The 13,482-nt window shown below is 28.4% G+C and overlaps 3 protein-coding genes across 4 annotated transcripts; 2 read left to right on the top strand and 1 right to left on the bottom strand.

The window, feature by feature from the left end:
• Positions 1 to 301: 301 nt before the first annotated feature.
• Positions 302 to 2,053, top strand: LOC124942387 (thiamine-repressible mitochondrial transport protein THI74-like). Its single transcript, XM_047482888.1, has 3 exons — positions 302 to 841; positions 923 to 1,343; positions 1,683 to 2,053. The coding sequence occupies exons 1-3, from the start codon at positions 311 to 313 to the stop codon at positions 1,970 to 1,972; spliced, it is 1,242 nt and encodes a 413-aa protein (XP_047338844.1). The 5' UTR covers positions 302 to 310; the 3' UTR covers positions 1,973 to 2,053.
• A 3,164-nt stretch (positions 2,054 to 5,217) lies between these two features.
• Positions 5,218 to 6,363, top strand: LOC124944104 (F-box protein SKIP27-like). Of its 2 annotated transcripts, XM_047484574.1 has the most exons (5): positions 5,218 to 5,341; positions 5,438 to 5,522; positions 5,620 to 5,658; positions 5,733 to 5,807; positions 5,896 to 6,363. In XM_047484574.1, the coding sequence occupies exons 3-5, from the start codon at positions 5,623 to 5,625 to the stop codon at positions 6,115 to 6,117; spliced, it is 333 nt and encodes a 110-aa protein (XP_047340530.1). In that variant the 5' UTR covers positions 5,218 to 5,341; positions 5,438 to 5,522; positions 5,620 to 5,622; the 3' UTR covers positions 6,118 to 6,363. The 2 variants fall into 2 exon arrangements, with proteins under 2 accessions (XP_047340530.1, XP_047340529.1); XM_047484573.1 differs by having other exon boundaries at positions 5,438 to 5,658.
• Positions 6,364 to 7,373: 1,010 nt separating this feature from the next.
• On the bottom strand, positions 7,374 to 9,403 carry LOC124942063 (vesicle-associated protein 4-2-like). The gene is made up of 7 exons (XM_047482473.1): positions 8,993 to 9,403; positions 8,561 to 8,631; positions 8,409 to 8,490; positions 8,208 to 8,326; positions 7,879 to 7,956; positions 7,670 to 7,789; positions 7,374 to 7,587 (listed from the first exon to the last, which is right to left on the bottom strand). The coding sequence occupies exons 1-7, from the start codon at positions 9,216 to 9,218 to the stop codon at positions 7,537 to 7,539; spliced, it is 747 nt and encodes a 248-aa protein (XP_047338429.1). The 5' UTR covers positions 9,219 to 9,403; the 3' UTR covers positions 7,374 to 7,536.
• Between the last annotated feature and the right edge of the window lie 4,079 nt (positions 9,404 to 13,482).

Here is a 13,482-nt window from a genome sequence, read left to right as displayed (position 1 = left end):
TCTGGATTCGAATTTCGAAACGTGTTAAGGAATTCGAATAAGAATCGGAATGCCTTCTTCCTCTTTGATTTATCTCACGCACAGATTTTCTCTTTTAAGATCATCATCTACAACTTAACAACGCCTTCAATACCCATCCGCGTAAGTTTTCTCATTGGGTATTCATTCATTCATTCATTCATTCCAGTTGATCGTACTTCCTTAGATGGGAGCAGAAATCAATATCATATCATACAGAACAATTGAATTACATTGGTTGTTATGCGTAAGAAATCATACAATTATTGTTCTATTTTTACGTTAAGGAGATATGAACAATCAATCCTGGAGATGGACATTAGGTTTAGTATATTTATTTGTAGTTGCGGCAATCTGGATTGCTGCGAGTTTTGTGATTCAAGCGGTTGTTGATGGGGGTGTTTCGCCTTTTCTCCTTACATATATGGGGAATTCATTGTTTGTTATTTACATTCCTTTGGTTGAAATGGCACGGTATTTGGAGGATGTTTATGGAAGTGTATTCTTTTGGCGTAAAAGGAAAGAAGTTCGTTCTCAAACAGCTGAACCAGAGGCTGTTATTCTTCTTCAAGGGAATGGTAATGATCTTGAAGATGATGATCTAAATCCCAGAAGACCTTTTGTACAAGAGAAAGTAAAGCAAAGTACTGAATTGGGTAATGGTGGTGATATTGATTTGAGCAAATGTGGAATTGATAAAGGATTGGATTCAAAAGGGAGATGGACAAGGATTAGAGTTGCTAAGGCTAGCTTAGTGATATGCCCATTTTGGTTTTTAGCTCAACTCACATTCAATCTATCCCTTCAATACACAACAGTTACAGTAAGCCCTTGATTCTTAACTCTCTGTTTTTTCCTTTTTGGTTTTTATTGATTTGGTTGGTTTTGTTTTTTGCTTGTGCAGTCTAATACCATTTTAAGCAGTTCTTCGAGCTTGTTCACATTTCTGGTATCTCTTTCATTCTTGGGTGAGAAATTCACTTGGCTGAAGTTTTTCAGTGTTCTTCTTTGTATGGGAGGAACTGTAATTGTTAGTTTGGGCGATACTGAAGCTGGACAAAGTCCAATTGCATCCAATCCAGCTGTTGGAGATACACTTGCTATTATTTCATCGGCTATCTATGCTGTTTACATTGCTCTTATTCGTGTTAAGTTGCCTGATGATGATGGGAAAAATTGTCAAGCAAGTATGGGACAGTTTCTTGGGTATCTTGGATTGTTCAACATTCTGCTCTTCTTTCCTGTTGCACTTATACTTGAGATCACCAAGCTAGAGTCTTATAACATGCTTACTTGGAAACAAATCGGCTTAATTGTTGGCAATGGTGAGTAGATATGGTTTTGTTTTTCTTACATGTTTGCAATATTGAAAAATTCACCAAAAGTGAATTTGTATGGATCATGATCTAACTTCTGTTGATTCCTTTGGCTTAATTTTTTTTCTAGACCTTTATATAAGTCATTTTGAAACAATTTCTGAATTTGGGTATGGATCTAAATCTGAATCTATATAACAAAACAACCAAATTCATTCTCTTGGTTTGCTTTTTATTTTATTTCTTAGGCCTATAGATAACAATGATCAAGATTAACATGAAAATTGTTGATAACAAAACATCATAAATCATTCTCTTGAATTGTTTTTGGTTTTCTTTCTTATGTAGGGTTGATAGACAACGTGTTGAGTGATTATCTCTGGGCGAAATCTGTCCTTCTAACGAACCCGACAGTTGCAACAGCGGGGCTCACGATTCAAGTGCCAATGGCTGCAATTGTTGATACAGCCACGGGCAATGCCCCTAAAACCATGGACATAGTTGGGGCTGTGGCTGTAATGGTGGGATTTGCGGGCATGAATATCCCTCCTGGCGCATTTTCTTCATCGAAAGAACCATCTATTGAACTCGGAATTAGAGATCACAAATTATCACAGCCTAAATCAACCACAACTTAATGGCTTTTGCTGTATATTAATTTCATTTTTTACTCATTTGAATGATTTGAAAATGGATGCTAAAACCTCCGAGATCTAAAGTTTTCGATTTCGTTTTGTTCAATTTTCAAGTGTATGCCTTGCAGAGTTTTAGAGTTTGAGCCTTGTAATTTTGGTGGTTTTGTATGTTAAATTTATATGAGTTTGTTTTCTCATCTAGGTGGGATGAGAAAAGGAGATTTTTTTTTTAAGTAGAAGCAATTTTTTTTTTTTTGTCAACTAATGTAATGCTCTCTTATATGTTGTAGTGTTTGAAATAGAATGGATTAAATACTTACTGCTTTGATCATGAATTTTAAATCAAATATGTTAATGTTATATATATATTTCAATTCCTGTTGATCATGATCAACAGAGATTTGTAAAATAAAAAAGGGTTAAATATATTATATTATATTACAAAATGTGATAATGGAACCATCCAGATAAAAAAGGTTGGACTGATTAAAATTGTTTTCTATTGTGAATGAATCTATATATTCCAACTTTAAAGAAAAATAATAGTGATATTTTTTTTGCCGAAAAAATAATAGTAATATTATTTGACTATGTATAGTGTGGTATTTTATTTTTTTAAAATAAAATTATTTCTAGTTATGGCAACGGATTAAGTACGTAGTCCGCAAATGACTCGAACCCAGGACCTTAGGGTTAATATTCACATTTTGTTGCTGCTAAACAGTATGAGGGGATAATTTTTAAATTCTTATATGTATTTTAGGGATTTATTATTTAACCCCTCTATTAGTGACATAGACAATAACACAAATGAGATAATAGTGAAATAGTGAAAAATAAAAGAGAGAAACATCTTAGTTTTAAAACCTTTTAATTTTTCGTTAATATTTAAAACATAGTTATTGTCGTCTCTTATAAGACCATTGTCGTAAAACGTATACCCAAAGTGTTTTTTCGCCTCCAACCGAACGTCAAACTTATACGCACGCAAAATGCGTATTTTTTTCTACCTCCGAACACAACACATATATATGCATTTGACAGTTCATTATCCCAAACTTTTTATTAAACTTTAAAATAGCCCTTAAAGATTATAAATGATTTAATTTTAATATTTAACATTTTAATATTTATTTTTAATATTTAATTTAGTCCTTTAACTTTTAATTTAAGTCAATTTTATAAATTAATATATTTAATTTTTGTTTTTATCCTATATATTTTTATTAATACTTTTTAAATATAATAAATTTATAATAATGAATAATATTAATAAAAAAAACTAAAAAATAACCATGTTTGTTTTAATGTACTTTTTCGTGTAGTGTAATTTTTTTTATTTGTACGAATAATTTTTTATTTAATCTCATAGGTATATTTTTTAGTTTATGTATTTTAATTTTTAAATTTTTATAATTAATTTACAATCAAATTTAAAATAATTGGGTGATATTAAAATATTGTGATGTAATTTATAATATTGTAAAATATATAAGGTGATATTAAGAAGTTATAAAAATTATATAAGGAAGATTATTATAAGAATATTATTTTGGGTTTGAGAATAAGTTTTTCAGTTAGAAATGAATTACTGTTTAGTGTGATATTTACATTAAAATGAGTTTAAAAATGAGTTTTTCGGTTAAAAATAGTCTAAAACGAATGAGATATATAAATATAGTAATAAATAATATATAATCAAATTTAATATTTTTTCTTAATTATATATTAATATTATATTATAAGATATAATATATTTAGCATTTCCTTTTATATCCACGTGAATAATTTTTATGATTAACTGAGATTTGTAATAATAACAATGTTTTTGATTTTTGCTCTTTATCTTATTTGCCGCTATTTAGGTTTTGTATAAGTTTGTTTTAGTATTTTTGGTCTCTAGGTTTTTTTGTTTATCATTTTAACTTCGTTTTTCTCGTTTTTCTCTAATGAAACTTTGCCTTCGACTTTATTATTTTGTTTCAACAATTTTGTCTTTGTTGTGTATTTTTTTTAATTTATTACTCATTTCACTTCTCGATATTAAAACTTTGTCTTTGTCTTTATTATGTTGTCTCAACGATTTTGTCTCATTATACCTTACGGCATTATTAAATTTGCAGCAATTTTTCCACTTAAAATCATTTATCAAGTATAAAAATTATTAACTAACAAACAAATAAACCAAACACCGCAGTCATTGAAAAGAGAAAGGTATAAATAGTAAAACATTTTATTATTTTATTTCTTATTCAAAACATTCTTTTTTGTACTTGCTTATAAAGAGAATAACGTATATAAATATACTAATAAATGATATATTAATTAAATGCATTTTTTTCTTAATTATATATTAATATTATATTATAAGATATAAATTTTCAATATGATAATATAATATATTTAACAACCTTAATGACAATAAATCCAATATTAATTAAGATGTAATTGAAGAAACACTAATTAAAAACAATTTTTTTTTAATTAGAAATGAAATGTTCTGAACATTATTATTTATTAAGTACTGTATATATTGAGTAATAATTTTTACCTATTATTTTGGGAATTCTCCATAAACAGTTTTATATTGTATTAATAGTAAAAGATTTTTTCTTAAAAATTAATAAACTAACCCACCCACATTAATTTAAATTATGTCATTAACTACACTCACCTCCAATTAAATTGTTTTCTATAAAAAAAAATGTAACCAAAGACCCATACTTAAATTATTCTAATCAATTAATTTTTAATTTTTTAATATATACTTAAATATAGACTAACTCATTATACATAAGTAAAATAAATAAAAAATTATATTTATATATATAATTATAAATTTTATATACAATTTTATTAAAGTTAGGATAGAAGAATTCGGACCTCCCTAATATCAAAGTTGTGAGTCCACAATTAAGTGTGTGATTAAAGTTTACAATATTCAATCCCTTCTAGAAAGAATAATAATAATTTATTTACAGTATAGTTATTAAATTATTTAAAAAATAATATTTTCAAATAAAAAAATAAAGTAAAATATTTTAAAATTTGTAAAATGTTAAATAACAAATTAAATGATTTAATAAAAAAATAAATAAATTATTCAGATTAAATGAATTGAGTCAAAGTAAGCAGGCTGCAAAATGTTGGGCGCATCACCAAAAACGCGTTGGGCCCCAACCCAGGTCATCTCCAACGGCTATATTACACATTCCCCAATAAGAAAATAATAATTTTTTATTTTCATAAAATAATTAAAATTTTAAAATCTCAACCTTTTCCCACCATTTTCTCTCTCCCTCCCATTTCAAGTTTCTTTCTTTCTCTCTCTCCCTCTATCTATCTTAAGGCAGCTTCAAACCCCATTTCCAGGTTCCTTCATTCTCTCTCAATTCAATTTTATATATATTTATGTTTTGATTCCCATTGTTCTTCATCTGGGTAACTGATAAAAATCAAATCTTGCAGGAAATTTCAATTAGAGAAGAAAGATGTTTAAAGAAGGTTTAGGTCTTGGGTTAGGTTTAGGTTTAGGGTTTGTGAAATACAGAAGGTCTGTAAGTGGGAAAAGAATTGCTATTGTTAGTAATAATAGTTTATATAATGATACTGATAATTACTCCCCTGTTTTGAAAAAACAATGTGTTAAGAAAATGTCAAGACTTGAAGATCTTCCTGATGAAATCCTGGTTAGTACTTACAAATTTCTTTTATCTATTTGTTAATCAAGATTGTGTTTTTAAAATCTTTCAATTTTATACAGATTAAGGTTTTATGTGGGGTTGATCATAGTGACCTGAAACAACTCTTTCAAGTCTCCAAATTGATTCGTGAAACGGTATTGTTTTTTTGTTTTTTTTATGTTTGTTCTTCAATTAATAAAGATGGGTTTTTTATTTTAATTGGTTTCTGGGTTTTTTTTGCAGACATTGATTGCTAAGAAGCAATATTTTGAATATAATACACCTAAAAAGATTCCGGCGAGAAATTCAATTGTTTTGAATGATTCCGGCGAGATTGAGAATGGTGAAATCTTAAATGCTCCGAGGAAGATGAGAAATCACCGGCGCCGGAGGATGAGTGAGAAAGATATGAGGGAAATTTCGGTGGCCTTATTTTCTTCGTCGGTGGAATATTTGGATAAGTAGGTTTTAGGGTTTATTATTTTAAATTATAATAGGGTTACATTTGTAAAATATATATTGTTTTTAGGGTTCTAGGGGTTTGAAATTATTTTATTTTCCTCTACTTTGGTGACACAAAGAAGTTCATTTTCTTCAACCATTATCATTGAAGAAGAAAATTTTGTAATGTTTTGGGGTTTTGAAATGTAGTGGTTTTAATTAAGGTGAGTGTGGGTTATAGTTTTTTTTATATAATTTATTGTTAGTTTTAAATTGGTAATTTATTTATGGAAAAGAGTTGATTTTTATTAATTTAATTAGGGGGTTACAGTTACTTAGATGGTAAATAATGTTAAGAAAATTAAAATAATTAAATTTGAATTTAAATTTTAAATAATATAATATATATACAATAATTAAAATTATAAGGAAAAAGAATCTTAACAATTTTAATTTTTTTTTGAGATACTTTAATTCATAAATATGAGCAATGAAGTAAAATAAACCTAATAAATTAAATAAAAATGGTCGGAAGAATTTTTATCAAATATTTTTGAGCGGAAATGAAAAATTGTCCTTTATCATGGTTGATAAATAAAGTTGAACAAAGTTATGTTAAGTGATAAATGATTCATTATATACACCTATATGATAAAGAAAATGAAAAACTCATATATATATATATATATATATATATATATATATATATATATATATATATATATATATATATATATAAATAATGGAATGATACTTGTTGTTGTAGGACGACTTTCAACAAATATTCGTAGAGATGAACACGGACTCAAAAAACGATTGCTAAGAGAAAGGATGAAATAACCAAATGTCCCATCAACTCTTGAAATATTGTTCGAATTATAAAAACTAGGACTATACTTTGATCCGATTACACAAGAAGCGAAATATAACTAAACACATCATCCGAACAAATATGAATGATAAGTTTTTGTTTAAAGAACATAGAGATATTTTACAAAAATATCATTTAATATAGAATTAATTAAATAATATTATTAAATAAATAATTATATTTATAAAATTAATAATATTAATAAATAATAACTTTTTTAAAGTTATAAATATAACTTTTTTTATTCTCTTTCATAAATCGTGTAAATTGTAATTTTTTTTTACTCATAAAATCTTCAGTTAGTTTACCATCATTTAAGGATTCATATGTTTATATCATGTTGACAAAAAGCCTTATTTATAAATAATTTTAAAGAAAAATCATTAAGAAGCTTTAGAGAGTTATGTTAAAGAACCAACATTTAATATTTGTTCCTTGCAAAGTCACTCATAAGCAAAATAAATTCTAGGCTACAACCAATATTATCTACAAATAGCCCAAAAACAAGCACAAAGTACATTTTACAACACCAAACTCGAAAAAACAAAACGAGCGTAATTGCTCTTCCCACTTCAAATAGAGTCTTCTTCTTGCCTCTTCAGATATTTTTCCCTTCGAACTTTCTAAAGAAGGAAAACGATTGGTTAGGTTTAAATGAAAAATCGAAGAATTTTCCAAAATGAAGGAAATTGCGAAACTACTCACCCATTCATCAATGATAAGTCCTTCTCCTATGATCTTTGATCCATTATCTTCTGTCGGTTTCTTTCTAGCTTCAAGTTCAGCCTCCGCATTTGCCAACTGAAGTTTCAGTTTTTCAAGAGCCTTCAAATAATAAAAAATTGTTTGTTAAGTTCAAATACCCACAAAAATAAATGTTATTCATATCATGCATAATGTCCATATGCACTCACTCGACTTGGTCGCTCCGGGTCTAGGTAAACAACCCGCAATATCTGCTCTACAGCCACTTGATCATTCAATTCATCAAACTGATACACAAACAAAAATCAATTTAGTTTCCAAATGTCTCTGTATCAAGATCAAAAAACAACAGTTTGCCCATCTAACACGAAAAAAAGAAGTGGAAACAATGTCAAGCATACAACACTGTGATAACCAAATTGATATTTGGAAAGCTGCCCAACAAAAGCCCCGGTTTTGTGAGTTATGATTGATGGGATCAATTACGACAAAACAGGTATTATTATGGAAAAAAGACAAATCAGTATGCAAGACTAACCAATTCAGGTGCATAGTCTATTGTGCCATCCACTTTAAGGCTCATTATCTTGAACTTCACCTTGCACTTCTGATCAACTGGCTTTTCATTGTTTTCTGGCTGTTCTACAAACTTGAATACTGAAATATCCATTGAAAGCCAACAATCAAACTCAAGTGTGCATAAGGTGATAAATATGGTATTGAATATGCAGAATCATACCAGTAGCTATGAGACCTTCTGCAGGAGCAAGAATAGCACCTGGCGGTCGCATGAAACAACTTTTCGGTTCTGTTGTTTGGAACTAGAAAGAAAAAACAAGGTTAGCTAGCTATACATATCTGAATTTTTCCTGTTGTAACTTCAAAATATACCTTGAAAGCAACATGGGATTTGCTTGTATTTTTTATGCTAATAGCACTTCTCACTTGTTTTCCAGGTTCATCTGTCGAAATAAGTAAGAAATTGGATCACTAAGAGCAAATTCAGCAACCTTAAATAAAAAATTAGCTTTATTTCAAAAGGAAATCAGCAATCAGAAAGAACCCTAACAACCCAGCAAACAACAACAGAAAATTCAATCAATTGAAAAAAGATAAAGAAACATTGAATTTCTTGAACCCTAACAGATGATTAAAAAGCTCATTACCCAGCAAGATTTCTTATACCTATAATCGGGAAAGCAAATTTAACATTGAAATAAGATCAATATGAAATTAGCAATTAGCAATTTGGTTGCAGTTGTATAATTTCATCAATCATAAACATTAAGCTGAAATTAAAGATAAAAAGAAAAGCTTTCATACATGGTAAAAAGAGCTTAGTAGCCGGATCAAGGCGGAGACGACGACGACGTGAAAGAAAAGATCTAGCAACGGAAGTTACAGAGGTAGAAGAACCGTGATTGTTCGCTGCGTGCGAAGACGACGATGATGTTGCAACGTGACTGTTGCCGCCGACGTTCCGAAACGGAAGCCTGAATAAGCGTAATACCTTTCCGTCTGAAGACGATCTTTCATCAACCATTGGCATACCCTAAAATCGCCAGAAAACTAACGTTTTTCAGTGATTTCCCCTGAAATCGAGTCGATCAAACACCTCTTCCAGTTGACTTTGTCGGTCTTCTTCTTCGTCTTCTTCTCTCTTCGTTTGTTTATCGATTCACCACCAAAAACCTGCAACTAGTACGTGATTGAGAGAGAAAGAGAGAGACGGATTTGAAAAATAATATTAAGCAGAAATTTGGGATAATTTGGGTTTCAAGTCCGGAGAAGTCCTTTTTTCACGCTTGATTGACGCGGGTAGGAATCCAGAGTCAAGATACGCAGCAACGACGTCGTTTCTATAGTCAACGCAGAATACTACTGCATCAGTGAAAACGTGGGGGTGGAACGCTGACTTTATGAAAAAGATGATTGACATGATTTTTAAAAATAAATTATTTGAGTTAAATATTTTTTTTAGTATTTAAAATTAAAATTTTATATAAATTTTATATAAATATTTTAATTAATAAGATAATTATTAAATTGAAATAAGACACAACCGACATCAAATTAGCTCCAAAAACTAATTATTCAAATATAAGGGTTAAAACGTAATATTATTTTACCTCATTTACGGTAAGTTTGATTGAACTATTAACGTTTGTATAATAATCGAATTTAGTAATCTTGAATAATAAATTAATATAAAAAATTATCAAACATATTTGGTGTTTATAAGTTAAATCTTATCAAAATCTTATTAAACGTAATTGAAAATAAGCTTTGAGCGAAAAAGCATAATATAAACTAAATCAATTAACCTTAGTACAAAACTTTATTTTTAATTGTATTTCATATTTGTAACCCAAAAAATCGGTGAAATTTCAATATTGGTTTACGTGTAGTAATATTTTTTAAATAAAATATTATTTAATTTTTTTAAAATTAAATTTTAACAATTTAAATTAATTATAAAAATAATTAATTTGAGTTTCAACATTAAATAATATTTCAGATTTGAAATAATTAAATTAAAATCTGATTTTTTAAATTTTTTTTTTAAATTAATTAAAAATTATTCATTTGAAACAACAATTTATTTTTAAAATCAATAAAAAGTGTACGTATACAAACATATTTTTCACTAGAGTTTTTATAAGTTCTTAATTTTGTTATATTCGAGAAAGGGTTTTCGCGCTCCATCCCCTGTACCCATTTTAAAAACGGTATTTAATTATAAATTTAGCTTTTAAAAATCAGTTTGTATAATGCTTTATTTTAACCCATTATTCTTCCGGTCATAGACATGCTTATGTTTTGCATATTTAAAAATTATAACAACAATATTTAAATAATAATATTTGTTGATGATTATAATTAAGGAGGAAAGTACCTAAAGAACATCAATTTTAAAAGCATTAAACTTTAAACATAAATTCAAAACAAAACCTTATCAAAATATTTTTTTTTTTAAAAAATATCTCAAAAATATTATGAAATCATTTTCTATTTTTTTTGAGAATTTAAGAAAATGCAGTGGTTTGAGAATTGAGATTCCAAAATTAAAAAAATAAAAAATTGGAATTTTAAAATTGTAACCAAATAGGCCTTAGGACTAGTGTCCCTCGATCCTGGTTTTGTTTTATCAGTCGAAAGTTAAAACCTTTGGTCTTAGGTTGGAACTCCATCGGTACCGGCTTAGGATTCTTGATCATGGTGCTAAGGCCTCTCAGTCCTTGGCTATAATTTTTGGCCGGGTGCCAGAATTCTCGGTCGGACCTCTTAGTCCTAGTTGGAAAGCCTCGATCGGACCTCTTAGTCATGGCTTAAATTTTTCGGTCAGACCTCTCGGTCCTGGTCGGACCTGTTGGTCCTCAAGAACATCAAAACTACAATTTTTGTAGTTTTGATTTGATCTTGGATTCGTTGATCCAAGAGCTTGGGTATATTCACAAAGCTCTTAGGAATGTTATGAACATCATCTCAAGGTTTGATTCAACCTGGATGATGTTCAATTTCATTAAAACAATTTATGGACCAAAATCGAGTTTTTGGTTTTTAAGCTGTAATAAAGTGTAAGGAGGTTGTCAATAACATCCTTATACTTCATATGATTGATTGGTACAAAAATATGAACAATATCTGTTCAGTTCGACCATTTCAAGAAATTAAAACTTTCATTTATTTTGAAAATTTTGATGTTGATCAAACATGATCGAGATAGATTAAACATGATTCAAATAAGTTCTCAACATCATTAGAAACATGTTGGAAAGCTTTCTGGGCGGTTGTTCTTGAGAATTAGCTCAAGAATAGAAAACTTGATTTTGAATTTTTCTAAATTAAAATTTGGGTTTTCTGTTTAAGATCAATTGATTGATCATTGATTCTAGCCTTCACAGAATACTTGTAAATGATCCCAATATCGTTTTTCAATCAAAAAATTCAATAACTAGACAATATACAAAATTATGAAAACTGAAATATCAAAATTTCAATTTTAAAAGGGAAGATTGACTTAAAGGATGATTGGAGAACACCTTTTAGACCTTAAGGAAGCTTTTGGACGTCTAGATCTAAGCTTTAAGTCTGATACGAAAATTTCAAAAATCCAGAAGCTTTGAGCTTCAATGGCGGATTTTCAAAATGTTCAGATTGAGGGCTTGAGAGTTGATCTCGTACCTTCAGAATCATCAAGGGAGGCTATATATATAGCCTCCTAAAGTTGGTTGATCAGCCAAGTGGGCTTGAATTAGTTAGACACCATTCATGGTGTTTTGGCTGTTCTTTCGCCCATTTGCAGATGTAGGCCATCATGGCGATTCTAGGCTTAGAGAAAATGATCAACGAAGTAGGGTGATCATTTCAGTTTTTGAATGGAGTCAAACCATCTAGAAACGACGAAGTTCCATCTTTGAGAAATGAAAGATGGCTACGGATGATTATTCATCCAGTGTCGCGATGAAGAAGAAGATCCCAAGCAAAACAACATCGTTTCAAGCGAAATCGCTGACGCAAAGAGTTCCGTCCGCGTTGGTGGAGACGACATTGTAGCGGTCGTTTGGTGATCTGCTGCTTCGTGCGCGTCTTCTTTTGCTGCAGCGGGCAATGCAGGCAACTTCTGGGCATTGGATGAAAATCTAGCACCTATCCGATGTCTTTGGTTCCTACTGCATCGTTTCTTTCGAATCCGACCACACAAGATTACAAATTTAATTTTTTATTTAAAACTTTAAAGATTTATTTGAAATTGATTTTTCTTTTAACTTTTTAACTTTATTTTTAAATATTTAAAATACACAAAACATTTAAAATAAATATGGCAAATATTTTACTAATTTTTTAATTTATTTTTTATTTTATTTTAGGTTAAATAAATAATTTATTTGGGAAATGAATAAAACATTAATCCTAAATTATTTATTTTAATCTCTTCGATTTTACAAAATTTAATTTGAGATAAAATAAGTACAACATTTATCTCAAATTATTTTATTCATTTTCCTTGGTCATTATCCTTAATTAATTATAATTTACTTATTACAATAATTAATCTAATTAATTTTTTAATTATGTTTTGCTCTTATGATTAATTATTTTGATTTTATTTTTTAAAAAATATTTAAAATATTTATTTTAAAATTTATAAATTAAGTGTTTAAATTTTTAATGCTTTTAATATTATTATTTGATTTTAAATTTCATATTGTATTATATTCTTAAAGTTGTCATGATTTTTGAATATTATAATTATGTAGTGTCCCAGTTGAGTTGGATTGAACAAATGTAATAAACTTTGTTAATATATATATATATATATATATATATATATATATATATATATATATTATAATTAAAATATATTTTAAAATATTATTTTATTTAATTCAATATCTCAAAAATATATTTGAAAAATAGTTTTTAAGTAAGTCAAAAAAAATTAAACCAAAATTCAATTTTAGAAGTGTTTTTAAACAGGCTTTTAATTATCAACGTCGGCTTTCCTTAACGCCGGCATTGATAATCTTCTCTTATCAACGTCGACATTTCCTTAACGCTGTCGCTGATATTGTTAATTATCAACGTCAGCATTCCCTTAACGTTGTCACTGATATCGTTAATTATCAACGTCGACGTTCCCTAACGCCGTCACTAATAATCCTTGCTCTTGGGTTTTTGACATTTTTTTATTCTTATTAAACCTCTTTCATATTTAATCTACTACTATTAGCAAAAATAAGATCATTCATAAATATACTAACCTAATTTCTGTTTTTAGACATAATCGCGAAGTCTAAGAATATTTCAAC

Source organism: Impatiens glandulifera, chromosome 6 (genome assembly GCF_907164915.1).
Source record: "Impatiens glandulifera chromosome 6, dImpGla2.1, whole genome shotgun sequence".
Classification (NCBI taxonomy): domain Eukaryota; kingdom Viridiplantae; phylum Streptophyta; class Magnoliopsida; order Ericales; family Balsaminaceae; genus Impatiens; species Impatiens glandulifera.
The sequence above is the reverse complement of the archived record's forward strand: the minus strand, read 5'-3'. Positions and strand labels throughout refer to the sequence as shown.

What these genes read in the sequence shown, in the direction of transcription:
- LOC124942387 (XM_047482888.1), top strand. Translation starts at nt 311, where the DNA reads ATGAACAATCAATCCTGGAGATGGACATTAGGTTTAGTATATTTATTT. An exon ending in TTCAATACACAACAGTTACA is followed by an intron (nt 842 to 922) that starts GTAAGCCCTTGA and finishes TTGCTTGTGCAG; the next exon opens with TCTAATACCATTTTAAGCAG. An exon ending in CGGCTTAATTGTTGGCAATG is followed by an intron (nt 1,344 to 1,682) that starts GTGAGTAGATAT and finishes TTTCTTATGTAG; the next exon opens with GGTTGATAGACAACGTGTTG.
- LOC124944104 (XM_047484573.1), top strand. Translation starts at nt 5,461, where the DNA reads ATGTTTAAAGAAGGTTTAGGTCTTGGGTTAGGTTTAGGTTTAGGGTTT. An exon ending in ATCTTCCTGATGAAATCCTG is followed by an intron (nt 5,659 to 5,732) that starts GTTAGTACTTAC and finishes AATTTTATACAG; the next exon opens with ATTAAGGTTTTATGTGGGGT. An exon ending in CCAAATTGATTCGTGAAACG is followed by an intron (nt 5,808 to 5,895) that starts GTATTGTTTTTT and finishes TTTTTTTTGCAG; the next exon opens with ACATTGATTGCTAAGAAGCA.
- LOC124942063 (XM_047482473.1), bottom strand. Translation starts at nt 9,218, where the DNA reads ATGCCAATGGTTGATGAAAGATCGTCTTCAGACGGAAAGGTATTACGC. An exon ending in ACCCGGAGCGACCAAGTCGA is followed by an intron (nt 7,790 to 7,878) that starts GTGAGTGCATAT and finishes TATTATTTGAAG; the next exon opens with GCTCTTGAAAAACTGAAACT. An exon ending in GACTTATCATTGATGAATGG is followed by an intron (nt 7,588 to 7,669) that starts GTGAGTAGTTTC and finishes TTCCTTCTTTAG; the next exon opens with AAAGTTCGAAGGGAAAAATA.